Raw genomic sequence first — 19,217 nt, forward strand, 5'->3', positions numbered from 1 at the left:
GGGATTGGGATGAGTATACTTTTATTACTGGATTGGAATGAGTATAAATTAGTCGAAAAAGAGGACAGTGGTAATTAAATTTATTTATTTTTTTGCAATCTGAATCAATTGAATAATCAAGATTCGAAATATTAGTATTAAATGCAATTATTCCATGTTTCTAAAAAAATAAAGCCCTACAATTGCGAATAAGGAAAAGTCACGAGAACAAAAAAAAAAAAAAAAAATTGACTGAAAAAGATGTCTTGGATTTCATACCAAAGACCAAACTTTCAAATACAGTCATACAATTTGTGTTGTCTCTCTCTCTAGCAAATGAGGAGGCATTTCAACAACTCTCCTCATAGATGACGAGATCCTTTTTGGGCATCATATCCGCCACCATTCTACTCCTTTTCTCCGTGATTCCTCCGCCGCCAGCCTCCGCGCTCGGCGGCTCCGGCGCCACCATCGCCGCCGTGTACGGATCCTCCACCACCGTCTGCTCCATAGCAGCCGAACAAGCCATCCAACAAATCCAGTGCTGGAGGGATGGCCAATTGCTGCCCCCAATCCTCCCTACCGTCTCCTTCGATTACCTCGCCGGCGGCCGTGACACTCTCTGCGCCGTCCGCTCCGGCGGCCTCAGCCTCCTCTGCTGGAACACCACCTTCGCCCCCAAACGCATCTACAACACCTCCTCCGCCCCCCTCACCTCCCTCGCAATCGGAGACGCCCAAATCTGCGCATTGAGGAATACTACTTCCGATTCTGCAATTTGCTGGCGCGGAAATTCCGTTCAATTTCCCGATCGATTTCGCATGATTTCGTCGGGGCTCCGATTTTCCTGCGGTGTTACTGAGACTACCAACAGAGTTTTGTGTTGGGGCGACGGCGGCGGCTCTTCATCTTCAGTCCAATTAGATTTTGCAAATTTGTCAATGTTCAATATCCACGTCGGCGGGAATCACGCCTGCGGAATTGACGTCTTAGGAATCGTGATTTGCAAAGGCAGCAACGACACCGGTCAACTGAATATACCGGCCAACACCTCCGGCGATTACAGAGACCTCGCGCTCGGAGCGAGCCACACGTGCGCGATCACGAGGTCCAACGGCAGCGTGGTGTGCTGGGGCGGAGATGACAGAGAGTTCTCGAGCAGCATTACCGATGGAATCTCTTTCGAATCGATTGTTGCAGGTTTCAATTTCACCTGTGGATTGACTCGCCGCAACTTCTCCGTCGTCTGCTGGGGCGCCGGATGGCCTACCAGCGCCAACAACTTGCTGCCGCTGCAGAAGACTCTCCCCGGGCCCTGCGTCCAGACGCCGTGCTCCTGCGGCGAGTATCCCGATTACGAGACGCTCTGCGTTGGAGACGGCCATATCTGCGCTCCTTGTGATCCGATTTCCGCCGATCCTGCTCTGCCTCCGCCTAGAAGCACTAGTCCTTCTCGGGGGCTGAGAAGGGGCTTATTAGCGTTCGCAATTGTAGGATCCGTCGGCGGCTTCGCAGGGATTTGCTCTGTGGTTTACTGTCTCTGGCGTAGCGGCGTTTGTTTCGGGAAGAAGAAGGTGCACAATTCCGTACAGCCGACGATCACCAATTCGGGCAGCAATCCGCCGTCGCGATCGTCGACGCTGCGGCGGCAGGCGTCGATCCTGATGCGGCGGCAGCGGAGCGGCACGTCGTCGAAGCAGCACGCCGACAAGGCGGCGGAGTTTCTCTTCTCCGATCTGGCCGAGGCCACGCGAAACTTCGCCGCCGAGAATAGAATCGGCGCCGGCAGCTTCGGCGTGGTGTACAGAGGGAAACTCCCCAACGGCCGCGAGGTGGCGATCAAGCGGAGCGAATCGGGGTCGAAAGCGAAGAAATTCCAGGAGAAGGAAAACGCGTTCGAATCGGAGATCTCGTTTCTCTCGCGATTGCATCACAAGCATTTAGTTAAATTAGTAGGCTACTGCGAGGAGAAAGAAGAGAGGCTTCTGGTTTACGATTTCATGAAAAATGGAGCTCTCTACGATCACCTCCACAGCAAGAGCAACGTCGAGAAAAGCAGCAGCGTCATCAATTCATGGCGGATGAGGATCAAAATCGCTCTCGACGCCGCCCGCGGCGTCGAGTACCTCCACAGCTACGCGGTCCCCCCGATCATCCACCGTGACATCAAGTCCTCCAACATCCTCCTGGACGCCAGCTGGACGGCGAGGGTGTCCGATTTCGGCCTATCCCTAATGGGGCCGGAGGACGAGAGGGACTACCGGCCCATGAAGGCCGCGGGCACGGTCGGGTACATTGACCCCGAGTATTACGGGCTCAATGTGCTGACGGTGAAGAGCGACGTGTATGGCTTTGGGGTGGTGTTGCTGGAGCTATTGACCGGGAAGCGGGCGATTTTCAAGAACGCGGACGAGGGTGGAGCGCCGGTGAGCGTGGTGGACTACGCCGTGCCAGCGATCATGGCCGGGGAAGTGGGCCGGATCCTGGACAGGCGGGTTGGGGCGGCCGAGGTGAACGAGATGGAGGCGGTGGAGCTGGTGGCGTACACGGCGAGGCATTGTGTGCATTTGGAAGGGAAGGATAGGCCTTCCATGAGTGACATTATCATTAATTTGGATCGAGCTTTGGGTCTGTGTGAAGAGAGCCATGGTAGCATTTCCAGCGGGACAATTTCCATCGCTTCGGATTGAATTCTTTTCAAATTCTTTTTGACCTATTTTTTTTGTTTTAGGTTTAGCATTTTGTAAATTCACGTTTATTTTTCTATACCAAAAATGTTAGATTATTGGCTTTGCTTTGGCTGTGAAAAGAATTCCAGAAGAAACCAAACCAAATAATCGAAAACAAAATGTGTAATTGATGCTAGAATTTCAAGTGTAGGTGCCACGAATGGCCAAGTCTCAAATGAATTTTATTTTCTTTGTACCCATTAATTTACTCAGTGCTGTTTTACTTTTCAAGTGCAAATTCTTTTGTTTTCTTGTCCAATAGGAGTATCTAGGAAGAATTTTCCTTCGGACACGATTGCATAGAAGCTTCGACGAAATGTTGTAGTCCTAGTTCTTTAACAAAGACATTATCATATTGGACTAATTGTATCAAGCATTATATTTTATTTTATAATGATGTTACAAATTTATAAATTGTACTTCCTCCGTCCACACGAAAAATAGTTTCATTTTGTCATTTTTGAACGTCCATAAAAAATAGTCTCGTTATTATAAATGAAAAGTTTCTCTCGCATACTTTTCATACTTTTTCTTCTTTCTCATACTTTATCGATTTTTTCTCCACAATTCACTTACTTTACACAAATAAGATTAATTTTTGGACGGAGTAAAATAAATCGCAGGTAGTGCAGCCTACAAGTTTAATTCTACTTGTTAAATTTCCTATGCATCTATGTAATGTTAATATATTGATTGCTTTGGTGTTTATTTCAAAAGCCTAATCTTCTACATTAATGTTGAATTGATTTTTAAGCAATCACTAAAATCAGTCAATTAGAGCCATATTCAACCACTCAAGATGTCGACATGAGTAGGGCCTTAACTAAAGCCTTTTCCAGTAATCACACAGCGGTGCAATCAAAGTAAATCTGGAAATATTAATACCTACCCCAAAACACATGAAGAATACATTAATAGTTTTCGGTTACACATGAAAACAGCAATGATTAGTAAATGCAGTATAAAGTGAGACGTTGGGAGGAGGTGGTGGTGGTGGTTTTATTGGTGGCCGGTGAGAGAAATTAGGCTGTGTTCATATTTGATGAAATTAATTGAGTCAAATGCTACTACATACATTCTATTTTGGGTGTTCACATTGATGTGGGATTCAATTCATATATAATTGAGTCCTTTTTTCGGTTCTAACTTCAAATTGTGTGTGCCACTTTTCTACCAACAATATATTTTGGGAGCCAAGACGTGGGATTATGGGATATCAATATTACTACTTCATATAGCCTTAATAAAACGACTTCATAATCAATTAGTCACTTTCATATTACAAAGAATTAAAAAAATAGTTACGTTTTACTTTAAAAAAATAGTTACGCTCTAACTTTAATTATAAAAGATTTCAAGACTATACTCGTATTCAATTTTTTTTTTTTTTTTTTTATAATTATATGAATATAGGTTTGTGTTAAAATGACAACCCCTCTTAAAATGACAACGTGACAACGCTTATACAGCAATATTATAAACGTTACACAACAATATCCAACACGTTATAAATTGCTGTCTAACGTGTTGGATATTGCTGTTCAAGAAAAATTGCTGTTTAAAGGCCAGCATATTGCTGCCCGTCTTTTTTGGCGTTTATTTTTTTTTTTGCCACGTGTCAGCTTATTATTCGTCCACGTGTACAAATGATTGGCTAGGAATGGTGATATGGTGTTATTTTAAGGGGTGGTGGCACCCTAACATGCCCCTATGAATATAAATTTAAAGATAGCGTCACCGTAAATATTACCACTCTATCGATTAGCCAACGTGTATTCAAATATATTCTTGTTAGTGATTGAGTTGTAAAAATAGTACGAGGAACTGCTTTTCTTGGAATCTATTGTACTCCATGTTATTGGGTAATAAATTATTTTTGTTATTATTTCACTTTACTAATATTTCCTTTTCACTCAAATTATTTGGAAGATGAGATTCCTGTCACGTTATCTTTGTCGGTCATTCACTGAAGATTGATGTAACGAAAGAGAATTAATCCATCTATGTCATCTTCATCCTCAAACAATCATACTCTTCAATCATTCTCACACTAATTATGCATTTTGGAAGACTAGTAATTAGTATACAATATCAAAATTTGTAAATAAATTTGGTCATTTTAATGCTGACAAGCTAACAAAGATTTTGTTAAGACGCGTGAGTAACGAAAATAATTATCTAATATTACTAAGCTCAAACTAATAACTAGCCATAAGATCAAAATTCAAGCTATAACATGGAAATAACCCTTCCTCAAAAGGCGATTTTTTTTTTATGATTGTATAAAAAATACTGGATATTCATAGGGTTCCATGACAAAACCAATTGGTAATAAGAGGGATGGTTCATTCAGAGACGAAGCCAAAAAAAATTTATTGGGGGGTCCAAATATTTTTATTGATGACTAAATATCATAAGAAAAAATACTACTTTTTTCATTAATTTAATGATTAAATCTTATGATATTTACTAGTTAATTTTCTATGAATCTTTGAGAACTTTGATTAATTTTCTATGAATCTTTAACAAGAGAACTTTGAGATGGACTTGAATGATAATTATAAAGAAATGAATAAAGATTATGGAGTATATTCTTAGACTAAAATTTATTAATATTATAGTATAAAATATTTTTCATATATAAGGAGTATTATTGAAGTATAAAAGTATGTAATTTATCAACTATGCATTGTTTAAAATAATCAAATGTTGCAGAGTGACACAAATAATAAGCATTAAAACTAGATTAATTAGTAGATGTGGATGTGTAAAAAAGTAAGAAATTTATGAATGATAAAAATTATAAGTAAAAAGGTTTTGCATAGTGGCCAACATGAAAATTTATAAAATGAACAGAATATATAAATAACTTGGAAATAAACAAAATATATAAATTGAAAAAATAAATAGAATCAGCTTCAGTGGTGTGCATAAAGAAAACTAAGTGAAAGAAGTATATCTAGTGTTTTGCAAAAGAAAATATCAAATGTGGTTCATGGGATTCGAACACAATTCCTAATGGATGAATGGAGGCCAAATTGACCAACTGCGCTGGGACTAGTTCAAAGTAATGCTAAAGCATATATATATAATAACAGTTAGGATGGCTGGGGGGCCCAGTGGCCCCCCAGGCCCCAGTGTGGCTTCGTCACTGGGTTCATTGACTTATATATTGGTTGCAGTTATTTTATTATACTAATATGAGATAGTGTTATACTAGTTCTTTTTGTGTCATCTGCCAACAAGGACTGTTGCTTCATGCAGAAGAATTGTGATAAGGCTCGTTTCATGCATTGGTTTTGGGTGATATTATATACTTTTGGGGGAAATAATGTACAAATTTTGATATTAAGTGTGTAGAAATCTGCTGGATCCAGCAGTTTGTGCTAATTGACCTGGCAGATGCAAAATAGCTGATTTTGAAGTAAAATACCAGAAGTCATCGCTCGGACCTAAGAGAATCAGGAAGTTGACGACAAGAGTAGAAATGGAGCAAAAGCGCAGAAAAAGTCATCTACCTGGTCAAGGAGACAGAATGGCGGAATGGAGTTGACACGCAGAAAAAGTCATCTACCTGGTCAAAGAGACAGAATGGCGTGCTGACATGAAGATCCTCAATTATTGCAAGGGTAAAATGGTCAAATACCGACAAGAAGTTGCCTTAGGGTTGAAGTTAAAGTCACTCTATAAAGATAAGCTTTCCACAATGAAGAGGGAGCGCTTAACACTATTGTAGTTTAGGTAGGAAGCTCTCAAAGGCGCTTAACGCCACCGCTCTCTTAGCTTAGTTTAGTTTAGTTGCTGATTTCTTATTTCGACTTATTTTCAGTTTTATGAAGCTTTGGTGTTTATTTTCATGTTAATGATGCTATTTACTTACGTTTCTTGGATGCTTTTCGCAATTGGTGGCTTAGATGTTTAGATCCATGCTTTTTACATGATTTCCAGTAGTTTAGAGGTTGAGATTTAGTTGTTCACGTGCTCGATTTCTGAGATCCGATAGTTTAGGTAATGCATGCAAGGTAATCTGTGTTCATTTCGCTTTCTGCTTGACCCGGTAGAGTTGATCTGGTAGTTCTGGCTTGAATTTCGTGTTTACGTCTCATTTTGAAGCATGCTCTGTTTTATTTCGTCAATGGTGTAGAAGTTCTGTTCCATGCTCTGTTTTTACTTGGTTGTTTGGAGAATATGAAGTGGAAGTTAGTTAGAAAATCAGATCTGCTTTTTGCTTTTGGTTTTTTTCTTTTTCACAACTTTCTGCTAGCCCTAGCCTGTTTAGGAAAAATGGCCCCCACTTACTTTTGCTTCTTTGTCCGTCTATTTTGGGAAAGTTTAAGCATGTTCCTTCAGTTACAGGTATTCTAGTCAGTTTAACTCCAGTTCACAAGTTGCAAGTGTCCGTACTTTTTCCATCCCCTAGGTTAGGTAGATAGAGTCCAGTTCAATACTGACAGGTCAAGTAGATTTAATTTAACTCAATGAATGTGTGGCAGCAGCCGACCCCTGTTCCGATTGTATCGTAGAAACAATCTCGAGAAGGTCTATGGTCTCTGTGGTTCGACCCCGCTCTTGCCGCTTATACTTAGTAATATTTGTTGCATTAGTGAGAAAATTATAAATCTTGTTGAAAGGAGGGACACGTGTACACGACACACGTGCAAAAACCTGAACTTCAAATTGCCTAGTAATAAAAAACAATGCAAAAGGCATTTGTCGTATTGTATAAAATTGTAATAAATCTAGCTTAAAATCAGTATCTACAACCAGTCAACCGCACTCAGTCAACTGCACCCCTAAACCACACTCGGATAGATCTTCAAACAATGTCTAGCACTGAGCTAAAGTAACTACAACTAAAACATCTTTTTGTAACATAGATGAGATAAATTTTTTTGTACAGAGGGAAGATAAAGTGTTTTTTAAGTGGGTGTAGAGTTTACCATATAATAGCAACCGTTCGGCTCGAAACATACTTTACAGTATACCAACCCTATCAGGTGATCCCTCAGGAAGTTTCGCAAGGTGCGTGTGAGTGAGGAAAGAACATGCTAAAAAGACTTGTGTTGGTCTACGGGACAACCGTCAATCTAGAAGCCACATTGTTACTAGTCCTTTCCCTGCACTCAACAATGCACCACCACTGTAGGGCTTCTCTGACTCCCTTATCTCTTCTTTACATACGCCATATTTTGTTATAACCATAGGGATGTGGAGACCGCTAATATTATCCACAACCTTGTACTAATCATTGTTTTATAGAGAATTACATACGATATATTGTGTTATCATCGTAGGGCTCTGACGACAGTTGTAACCATCGCCGCAAAGTGATAATGAGAGCGCAAGGAGAAAGATACCAATTCAACCCCAATTACACACATCTCTTCTTCTCCTTCTCCCCCCTCCCATGATGTTTTTTCTCACATATTTGAAGCCCAAACTTAGTCGAATATGTCTGATTGTCATTGTTGCAATTGTTATGGGGTATAGCTCTTAATTGCGGTGAGCTATGACTCAATGGCAAGTTCAGCTACACATCATCATTATTTTATTGAATTATCCAAATTCAGACTAAAAAAAATAACGTTTCAAATATAGTCCGAACACTACCCACGTCATCTTTTGTCGTAATACTCGTGACATCTTCCTTCTCTTTGGCTTTGCGCTTTAGTCGCCTTGTATTAATCAAGAGAGTTATTCTAGACTTCAATTTTATGTTCCCACCCACCTTGTCACTTGATCAGTTGGAGCCTATTTGGTACTCGCCTCCTTGTCACTTAAGGACTGTTAGCCATTCGGGTGTACTTTGTGTGCTTCAATTGTACATTCTCCATACCCACCGACTTTTCATTGCAATGAACCTTCTTACAAGTACTCCTTCTTACAAATGTTTCATATTTATTGGGACAAATGGAGTATTAGTTTTATAATGATATGTGAGTGAAAAAAGAGTTAGTAGAATGTGGGGACTGCATACCAAAAGTGGAACAAAGTATATGGTTCTTTAAATCGCGGACATCCCAAAATAACAAAAAAAGGTTCTTTAAATTGTGGACAGATAGAGTAATAATGTACTTGAAAGGCGTACTATTCATTGTTTGATAAGTCCACCTTGCTTGAACCGTCATCCATTCATTCTCCAAGTTGTCATAGAGAGCATATTGAGTTTTACCAAGAAAACAACTTTTTTTTTTTCTAAAAAGTGTCCTTTGTTGGTTTCTAACCACTATTGTGATGCACTTTTTTATTAGCACTAAATAATCCTGCAAGTATACATGGTATACATAATATAGCTAAAGGTTAGCACCAGATATCGAACATAGGGAAAACGAACACAAATAGGCTATCTTCTACTAGAGGTCACCAAACCGAACCGGCCCGGCTGAACTGGCCCGGAACCGTCACCGGCGGTTCGGAACTGTGAACCGGAACCGCGGTGACGGTTCAGAACCGGATAAGGTTCGGCGGTTCCGACGGGCTGGTTCAGGTTCTCAAGAAATGAAGAACCGTAACCGGCGGTTTGCAGGTTCCGAACCGTCACCGCGGTTCTGGTTCCGGTTCACGGTTGCCAAATAGGTAAGTAAGGTAAGAAAACTACGTGGACTTTAATTCCTTAATGTAATTGAGCATTAAGGATACGTAGGCAACCCAACTTAAATTTTAAATTTAAGTTGGGCTCAAGTCCTTTTCCTTTATTTCTTTTTTTTTTTTCAATTGTTTCAACTTTAAAATATACAAATACAATTATATAATTGTATTTGTATATACTCTAATCGGTGAAGAAGACTTCTCTATAAGACCAAATCCGGGAGACTTTTGACAATTCTACCATGATTGTTGATGGTTAAATTAAACTCAACAATTAAGGTTGAATTGATAAAGGTATCCTCAATTTAGTTATCTAGAAACATCTCCTTCGCCGACTAAGAGTATATATATATATATATACTATCTATTTACATTTATAATTTATTGTTTTTAACTTCAAGTTTTTTTATTTAAATTGTTATACAAGCTAACAAGCATGTATTATGTTATGTATTAAGTCTTTTGACTCTTTTGTAATTTCAATTTTCAACATTTGTATTTGTAATATCGACATATCGTTCAAATTTGTATAATTGTATCAATAAAATTCCAATTGTCCAACTCCAATGTCGACTTCTACTCTATTTGTCAATTGTCATTCTCGTTTTATTTATTTATTCGATAGTAAAAGACTACAACTACAAGGTGTAATTTGTAATTAGTACTATAAATGAATAAATTTTTAAAAAAAATTAAAAAAAAACCGAACTTGAACCGGCGGTCCAAACCGGAACCGGCCCGTAAACGTCTGGAAACCGCCGGTCTTGAACCGGCGTTGAACCGTGTCTGAACCGGTTCAAGAACCGGAACCGCCGGAACCTAGGCGGGTCGGTTCAGGTTCGACATTGAACCGGAACCGCCGGAACCTAGGAGGGTCGGTTCAGGTTCGACATTTTTTCGAACCTGAACCGCCGGTTCCGAACCGGGAACCAGCGGTTCTTGAACCGTGGTGACCTCTATCTTCTACTAGGCTTCTTCTACTATTTGGAGAAACAAAAGGTTTTGGATTTTTTTTAAAGTAAAACTTGCAAAAACAATGGAAATTACGATTGCAGATAAAACACAAAGAGAAACCATATGAGATAAGGGAATTCCAGGGATGTGCTTTCACAGTTATGGTTATACAAATTCCAACTACAACACCCTAGCACATTTCGTACTTCACTAGAACGAGTCGCAACTATATTGTCCATGTGGCACAAAGTGGATTATAGACAGTAGGGTTGTCAATCCTAGATTAATACTCTCTCCGTCCCAGATAGTTTGTCCCACTTCCTTTTTCGCACTCATTTTGCAAAAATAATAATAAATAGTTCAAGTGGAGAGAAAGTAAAGTAAAAGAGAGAATAATGTAGAGAATAGTGTTACCTACATTATTCTTTATCTTATTTTACTCTCTCTCAACTTTACTTATTTATTATTATTTTTTCAAAACGAGTGCAAAGAAGGAAGTGAAACAAACTATCTGGGACAGAGGGAGTAACTCCTAAAGGCTCCTTAGACTCCTAATGTTCTCGCTCTCAATTAACAGTGACGTTTTAAGGAAAGCTAATTGTAACGTAAACTAAAATCTTCTAGCTCGCCAACCTCCTCTCACGATTATGTACCAAGCCAATAGATCATCACAGAATGTGTCACTCAAACATGAAGAAATTATCCAACACTTAGAATAGAAGCGAAGTAATGAACAAAACAGATATTAAATAAATAGGAATTGTATAACTGACAAGTCCTAAGAGTGCAGTGCGTGCTATGTGTCACTCGATCTAACGGGTCCAGAGGATTCGACTAGACTTCAGAGGCTAGAAGATCATGAAACTACTAGAAAGGGGTCGTTGGGTGCACTCTATTCCTTCAAAAACCTCAACCCACTATACTACAACTTAGCACAGGGAAGTAAAGGATCGATCCCACGAGGAAGAATGTGTTACGAAACTGCATTTGAGGATGTTTTAAGGGGGTTGGCTTCTGCCACGCAATTTTTGTGGGTCGAGAACGTAAAACTACTTGGTCTAAGAGATAGAAAAATTTAACTCTACCTACTGGGTCTAAGAACTGGGAATGTACGGAACATACATGACTGAGATATTTTAAGGCTCTAAAACAGCTGGAGTAAACTTAACTAGACAGACTTTCCTAATTTGGACAGACAAGCATAAAGCGAAAAGCAAGACAAGTTTCCTTAAATTACCAGGGTCTGGAAAAGCATGCAGAAAAGTAAAAGAGACAAAGCAGATCGCACTGACAGGGTCTGGAGGATATGCAGAAAAAGTAAAGTACAGGCAGAAAAGTACTGTCATAAAGCAGATCTGGTTCTAACTACCAACAACTTCATCTTCTTCGGGAATCAAACGAGAATAGCAGATAAAACAGAGTATTAGACACCATGAAAACAGAGCAAACTTTAGAACTAGACTTAAAACGAGAAATTAAAGCCTTAACTAACAGATCTACGCTACTGGACCTAAAGGATGCAGAAACAGAAAGTGAATAGCCATAATCATGCACAACGTAAACAACAAACACCAAATACGCGAAACTCCAACTCAAAAACACCATGATTCAACAACTCCAGACATCTCCATACGCAAATCCCCAACCTCCATCAACAAACCAACAAATCACAGCTCCAAACATCCAATGACAAACAAGAACGAAAGATAAAAGCAAGAGATAAACATAAACTCAGCGATATCCAACCAAAAGCAAACATAAACTTCCATAATAACTAGAAATAGGTCCGAATCCAGTAGATCAAGGTCAGGAGCTAAAGTCGCGAAACTTAAAAACCACAAAGTACTAAACGAAAGCAAATAAGATTGTTTCTTCGCCTTCACAAGGCGGTGTTACACAGCAAAATAACGATGATGATGAGAACCACGGTGGCCAGAATCTTCCATATCCAAGTGCGCAGCAGACGAAATGAAAATTTGAAGTGTGGAACTAGAGCTAGAGCTAGGAAAGTGCAGAAGTGCCGTTCACGGTCTGTCTTGTTCTTCAAGGTTGAGCTCTTTATATTTGTGAGGCTCTGATCCCTAGGGTATCCCTCTGGTGATTTGACGCTCTTGCCCTTGAGTAAGACTCTTTAAAATAATCTGCTCTCGCTCCATTCTGCTCCTGTCGCCAACTTTTGATTCTCCCAGGTCCGAACGACGACGTCTGATTTTTACTTCAATTCCATCTCTTTTGCATCTGCCAGGTCAGGTAACAACAACTCTTGGGTTCGGCAGATTTACTACGCACCTGAACTCATAAACGCACATTAGCGCCCCAAATGCACAGAATTTTAACCCTAAACCAATGCATGAAACGAGCCTTATCAATAACCAAAGTTGCTACTAATACATCATTAGAATTCTATGAGTTTAGTTACACATAATAGAATAATCTTAAAACATAGTTTGTAGGAAAAATAAAGAAAACATAAGAACTAAATTGATAAAACCCAATGGTTGAATCTTTGTAGCCTTGATCTTCTCTTCAATTCTTCTTCAAACGCCTTGAACTTGATGAACAATGGAAGAACTCTCAAAATATTCTTGCTTTGGAATTATGCAGCAAAATGATCTCTATTGATGAAACTTGAGGGGGTATTTATAGCCTTATTTTCGTGTCCCATAATTATGGCAAATATTCAGCACAGTATGGTAAATCTTGGAGAGAAGATAGGTCAAAAATCCATGTGCCACACTTTCCCAGCAGGCCGCTGCACTTTCTCCTGCAGCCGCTGTAATGTGTTCAGGTTTTGCCTCTTGATCAGCGGTCGTTGCACTTTGTTTTAGCGGTCACTGACAATTGTCCCGTAGCTACTGATCTTCCAGAGCGATTAATGCGCACAACCCAGTGGTCGCTGGAGGTGTTCCTCTTTTCAGCTCAACATTTTCGAAGCGGACCGCTATCTGTTTAGCGGTCGTTGGCAGCCAGCGGTCGCTTGCTTTGTTGCAGCGGACCGCTGGGCTTCTCGAATGCTTCAGATATCCAACTTCGACTTTTAGCTATCTTTTTAGGCTTTAATTTGCACATTTCTCACAAAACACATCAAAATACCAAAATAGATAAAATATGCAATTTATAGACATGTAATGGAACTTTGACACTCAAAACAAACCAAATGATGGCATTGAAAGAATGCAAAATCTGAGCGTATCATATTGGCGACTTGAGCTCTCTGCAGAATCTCTCCCTTGCAGCCGATTCCGGAATCTCTAGCTGTAATTGTGTCTATGAGTTGATGTTCGTTGAGACTAAACTCGGTTGATTTTCTAGCGAAATTTATGTGTTTTCTTGAACTTTGTTGAATTAACTTAATGGACAAATCCCTAATTTCATCAAAGAAATGAAGTAATTGAATCTTGCGAGAAACTGAGGAAATATTTAGACAAGAATTGGACGATTTTATTTGAATGACTATATGTTTAGGACCAAAAATGAACTTTAGTCTTTTATACTCCCTCTGTCCGCGAATAGGAGTCTCGTTTTCCATTTTAGTCCGTCCGCGAATAGGAGTCCCGGTTCACTTTTACCCTAAATGGTATAATAGGGTCTCACCTTCCACTAACTCATTCCATTCACATTTCATTTAAACTTAATATATTCAAGTAGGACCCCTATTCCACTAACTTTTTTTCCATCCGTTTTTCTTAATATTTCTTAAAACTCATGCCGCGCTTAAATGGGACTCCTAATGGCGGACGGAGAGAGTAGATACTATTCAGAATATGATTTATTCAACTAACATATCAAATGACTAATAACGGATGTATGCTTCCGTCATGCAAGATGTGTGGGTATGAAAGGCATTTGTACTATGAGGGTGGTGGGAGAAGATAGTAAAGGAACTGATGAGAACGAGAAGAGAGGAATTGATGAAATCTTCAAGGGAATTGAGAGATTTGCAAGAAAATCAGTGAGTAAATGAGGATCATTATATGCTAACGTGGGTATTTTTATAGGAGATGTTAAGATTTTGAGACATGCCGAATCTGCTCATTAAATTTGGAATAATACATTAGATTGTAACAAAAATGCTACTATTTTGTACTCAGACGATCACTATATTTACACATCAATACAGAAACGTTTTAAGTTATTTTGGTTGACAATATTGATGCCCTAAGACACCTCTTTGTAGTAGCATGTTTATGCATTCAAATACTATCATCACATACAAAATAGAACAAGAGACAATATAACCGGATCAGATTAACTCGAACCGCATGAGTAGCCTAACGGACTTGTAGCGTTCCCCCTTCCGGGTGTGAAGAGGAACGGCTCGGATGCCTTGTCTCAGCTCTGATACAGGGAGGCATGTCTGTCCTGCGAAGTCATCCTTCTCCGATGTGTCATGCTCGTGAACTTCAACCCGAAGAAGTGCGAGCTCAGGAACCGTTAGTGGGAACAGAAACACCTCATCCCAATTAGGTATCCAGTTATCATCAAGCGTTTTTGTTTTCTTCATTACAACGTCAGCCGGTACTCCTGCAATTCCCACCTAAGAATAGAAGGAGTAAAATATATCTATAACTTCATCTTTAAATTGACATTCGATGTAAATATGGCTACCCTTGCATAGAAATCAGGAGGAGAATAGTTATCAAAGTATGTATGGTTGAAGTCATAAAACCATCCTTCGCCCATGTACACAGTCACCTATAGCAACAAGTAAGTACATATGAGATAAAAGACTGACAAATGTTAAGCAGATGAAGCCAACTACATAATTATTGAGCTTACCTTCAATGTCATTCTAACAGGCAATGAATCATAGATCGCATCGGTATCCTTCAACAAAAATTCTGGTTTTTTTACATATCCGCAACCACCATTAGCCCTGAACATGCCATGCATCAACCACAATGCTCTCCCATAACCCTATTTTGGAATTTCATAAGTCATATTAGCTCGAATGAATTTTTCATTGAATGATTAAACTCATGACAAAAGTCACAAAACTAACACTTAAAACTATCTTTTCCCTTAGATTTGTCTATTCTCTACATTCAAATATAAATTTGTGGTCATTTTTTATGCTTTGCTACATGTATGTACATCGACATAAAGTCAAGAAAACATAAGCCAATAGTTTATGGTGGAGTTGAAATATTCATAATCATGAAAGGAAAATGCCCTCACTTGCATATTCAACGCAACCATTTGAGCACCATGCATCCACCCAATCAAGGGGTTGTAGTTGGATGAGTCAAAACGTATGCCTTTAGGGTACACTCTCAGTAAATTCCGCTGTGTAAATCTGAATCGAAACAATATCTAGAATATGATTGTCTATTGTAAAATCACAGATGTAAATTACAAAATGTTATGATAGATTAGTTTGCTGAAAAAAGATAGAAACGGACTTATTGACAACTTACCTCACGATATCCTGGGTATAAGTTGCAACGGCCTTTTCAAGCTCTTGCTCACTCAAGCTAAGACGTCTGACTTTATTAGGCTCCACTCTTAGCCAGTCATGCATTCCACCTCTCCCTTTTCCAGCATGAATTGCGATTAGACGCCTGTACTCGGGCGCCTCGTATTGGTCCAACTTGAAATCTTCTTCGCCCTCTTCATTGGACTCCATATCTAAGCAACCAACCTTGAATAGAAATCGTAGTGCAACTTAGAATACAAAATAATGTAAACATGCTCAACATTATCCAAGGTAGATAACTAACCTTGTTTACATTAGTTTTAGTTCCAAAACTTTGGATTTCATTCCCCCAAGGTTCTTGTTTACTAGCATCCTTTCTCTTCTTTGAGCTAGTCTCTTGTATCTTAGCATCTTTGGCTTGTAAGTATTCTTTGGGTGGCTTGGTTGATATAATGATCCTCCTCTTTAGAGATTCGGGCGATGGGAACTCACTCAAACATTCCGAACCAGGTGAATACAACATGTCACCAAATGTTTTGGTTATCATCTGTCATGAGGAAATCGATTATGAGGCAATGTTAGTACCATATAGACCCTTACAAACACCATAAAACGAACCTCTGCTGTTTTAGCTTGAAGGTGGGGAGTTAGATGGTCTTCAAGTGTAATCACAACAGGATATTCAGATGCTACAAAAGCATGTTCCTTTATAGATCTCAAACATCTGATGAGTTTAACCGGAGTGGTAAGTGTCCTACGCACCAAGAAATTTGAAAATCTCTATCATATTTGTGATCATTTCAAGTAGAAAGATGAAGATATTCTCCATGATTATTTTTTACCTATAGAACTGAACTAATCACTCTTATGTAACACTATTGAATTCTTAATGACTAAAAAGGAACAAGAAAACAATTCTTCATGAGTTCATTTAGCCTTAAACTGCATAATGCTCTACCCTTCAATCACACACACTCAAATGTCAACGTCCAATAAATACAAAGTTGCAATGAAACATACCTCCCATGAAGAACCTCGACGTTGTCTTTTGTGGAATTGGGCCATATATCCAGTTCGATAACTCTTACACCTCTATGCAATGCATTAATAATTGGTATATCACTGCAATCACTACTTAGTTGATTCCCTGTTAGATATGAATTGTGGCCTGTGTATATGAAGTAATGAGATAGTGGAGCATTCATATCATGGTGAACCTGAACAGCAAAGTAATATTGAATAATCAGATCAAGATAATTGAATTTCATGTACCACAACTTAACACTTTAGTTTTGTTTCTTTCAATTTCATCTTTGTTTCACCTAAGAATGGAAGTTTATTGTCATTACAACATCATAAAATTCATCTAAAAAATAACAAAAATATGATATGGAGTCAAGATGAGATAAAAAAACGAGCACAAAGCAAAATAATAAACATGAAATGGAATTAAAAGTAAGAGTAGAACAATCCTCCAAAGAACCGTACAACAATCCTCCGAAGAGGCATACGGAAATTCTCTAAAGAGACCTAATAATCCTCAAATTCGGTCTACTAAAATTGTTAAACATACTTGATTACTTTTTAATAACTCCTTCCATCAACCATGGAAGTATATATAGGAGTTACAAGAAAGTTCTACTAACTAGAACTAATCAATTATCGTCAACCCTAATTAATTCTGGTTTATTGAAATCCATTTAAATTCTAGTTTACTTCATTGAAATAAAAGGAAAGAAGGAATAATAAATGGCCGAGAATTTGTCATCATGTTTCCTCATCCATTTCATGTTCGATATAAATATATGTTTGTTCATCCTATGTAATAGGAGAATAAAAAGTAATGCATGGGAAAAAACAGTTACCCTGAGTTTAGGATTGAGAGGCGGATTAGCATCGCCAAACAAGTACTTGAAAAATCCTTCGAGGTTGAGGCCGCGGCGGTGGAACAATGTGAGATGCTTGAGCTCATGGAGGTGGCTAACCCCGTCGATGTGTGCCTGCGCATCCTCCAGCGTGGCGTTCTCCTCCTTCTGCACCTCCACCATGAATCGCCGCAGCTGCTCCACGGTCATGAACCCGTTCGCCGCCGTGTACTTGAAGAATATTGCCTTCACGTCATTCGGTGCCTCTGCCGCTGCCATCCTGAACCGCCGTTGGAAGCAGAAGCACACCCGGTACGTCTGTTTGCCCGACATCTTGCCCAATTCTTTTTATTAATACGATCGCGACGTTTGCTTGGGGAAAAGGGAAGAGGTTGCTTGGATTTGATTCAAAAAATAAAGAGATTGCTTTACGGGAATGGAAGATGTGGAATATGTCGCCACCGCGGCGGATTGGCCACGGATTCGACTTTGCCATCAGCGTTTTCAGAAGGATTTATCGTCGTCGCCATGCTACACTATTTACATTTTAAATTTAATTTATTAGCAGCCTCTGATGTAATAAACCATGCTAAAAATAGTTTTTCATGATAATATATTGTTAGTTCCATTGTCATTTATTGGCATGTGTTCAACCGAAATCGTTAATTACGGATAGTTACAGTTTCATTTTTATTAATAATTATTTCACCTTAAAAATACTCTTTAACCATATGCTCATTCACAATATAAGATTGAGTAAAAGTTTTTAAATGAAATACACAAGTGTTCTTGTTTTTTTTTTTTTGTCACATTTCATCTTTCTTCTCCATCTCATTCTTGTGGCTTTAACACAATAACAATTTTAAAAATAAAACAACGGTCTAAATATAAAAGTCAGTTATATCATAACATTTCTCTTCTATTTTTCATTTTCTAAAATCGTTGTATAATAGCTTCATTAGTTATGTTAACAAACACATCCTTTTGAATATAAGGAAACAATCAATTAAAGTTTAAGCTATGTGGCTCAAGTGTATAAAATTGTTATGGATTCAAAATATTGAGACCATATAGTGATTCTCAAATTTGTTGAGCGACTGACATGAAAATGAAGGATTATAAGATGGATTATGGTCCCCACTCATCAGAGAATGGTTCAAACTTACCATATTCTCTCTCGTCTCTATAATCTATACATATATAAAAGGCGAGTTTTAGGCCTTTTTTGAAATATTTATAAATTGTGAGCTTCAAATTTGAATATTTATAAAAGTGCATAATCAATGTATCATTATAAGAAAAAAAAAACGTCATTTGTGATTCAACATTTAAATTCCACAATTAATATTACACTACCTACGTTATAATGAAAAAGTGTCATTATAGCTTTGACCACTAATCTATTTTTAAATTTAATTTTCAGTTTTGTAACTTATTTATCACATTTAAATGGGACATTTTTAAGTTTTGAATTTGGAAGGTAAAATGCATTTTTCATTATAAATGGAGAAAGTGAAAAGTCATGGAAAGAATCTATTTTGGGCCTTTTTTGAAATATTTATAAATTATGAGCTTCAAATTTGAATATTTATAAAAGTGCATAATCAATGTATCATTATAAGAAAAAAAAAACGTCATTTGTGATCCAACATTTAAATTCAACAATTAATGTTACCCTACCTACAT

General features: G+C 38.5%; 2 protein-coding genes across 2 annotated transcripts; one reads left to right on the top strand and one right to left on the bottom strand.

Moving 5' to 3' along the window:
- Nucleotides 1-276: 276 nt before the first annotated feature.
- CCR3 (CRINKLY4 related 3) lies at nucleotides 277-2,764 on the top strand. The gene has a single exon (XM_048082629.2). The coding sequence runs from the start codon at nucleotides 348-350 to the stop codon at nucleotides 2,667-2,669; it is 2,322 nt and encodes a 773-aa protein (XP_047938586.1). The 5' UTR covers nucleotides 277-347; the 3' UTR covers nucleotides 2,670-2,764.
- Nucleotides 2,765-14,304: 11,540 nt separating this feature from the next.
- On the bottom strand, nucleotides 14,305-17,944 carry LOC125190980 (phosphoinositide phospholipase C 2-like). Its single transcript, XM_048088422.2, has 9 exons — nucleotides 17,532-17,944; nucleotides 16,687-16,883; nucleotides 16,285-16,420; nucleotides 15,971-16,213; nucleotides 15,668-15,891; nucleotides 15,429-15,546; nucleotides 15,030-15,167; nucleotides 14,859-14,945; nucleotides 14,305-14,787 (listed from the first exon to the last, which is right to left on the bottom strand). Exons 1-9 carry the CDS (start codon nucleotides 17,862-17,864, stop codon nucleotides 14,494-14,496), a joined length of 1,770 nt encoding a protein of 589 aa, XP_047944379.1. The 5' UTR covers nucleotides 17,865-17,944; the 3' UTR covers nucleotides 14,305-14,493.
- Between the last annotated feature and the right edge of the window lie 1,273 nt (nucleotides 17,945-19,217).

This window comes from Salvia hispanica, chromosome 5 (assembly GCF_029641045.1).
Source record: "Salvia hispanica isolate PSC_SH4W2 chromosome 5, Shi_PSC_v1, whole genome shotgun sequence".
Classification (NCBI taxonomy): Eukaryota; Viridiplantae; Streptophyta; class Magnoliopsida; order Lamiales; family Lamiaceae; genus Salvia; species Salvia hispanica.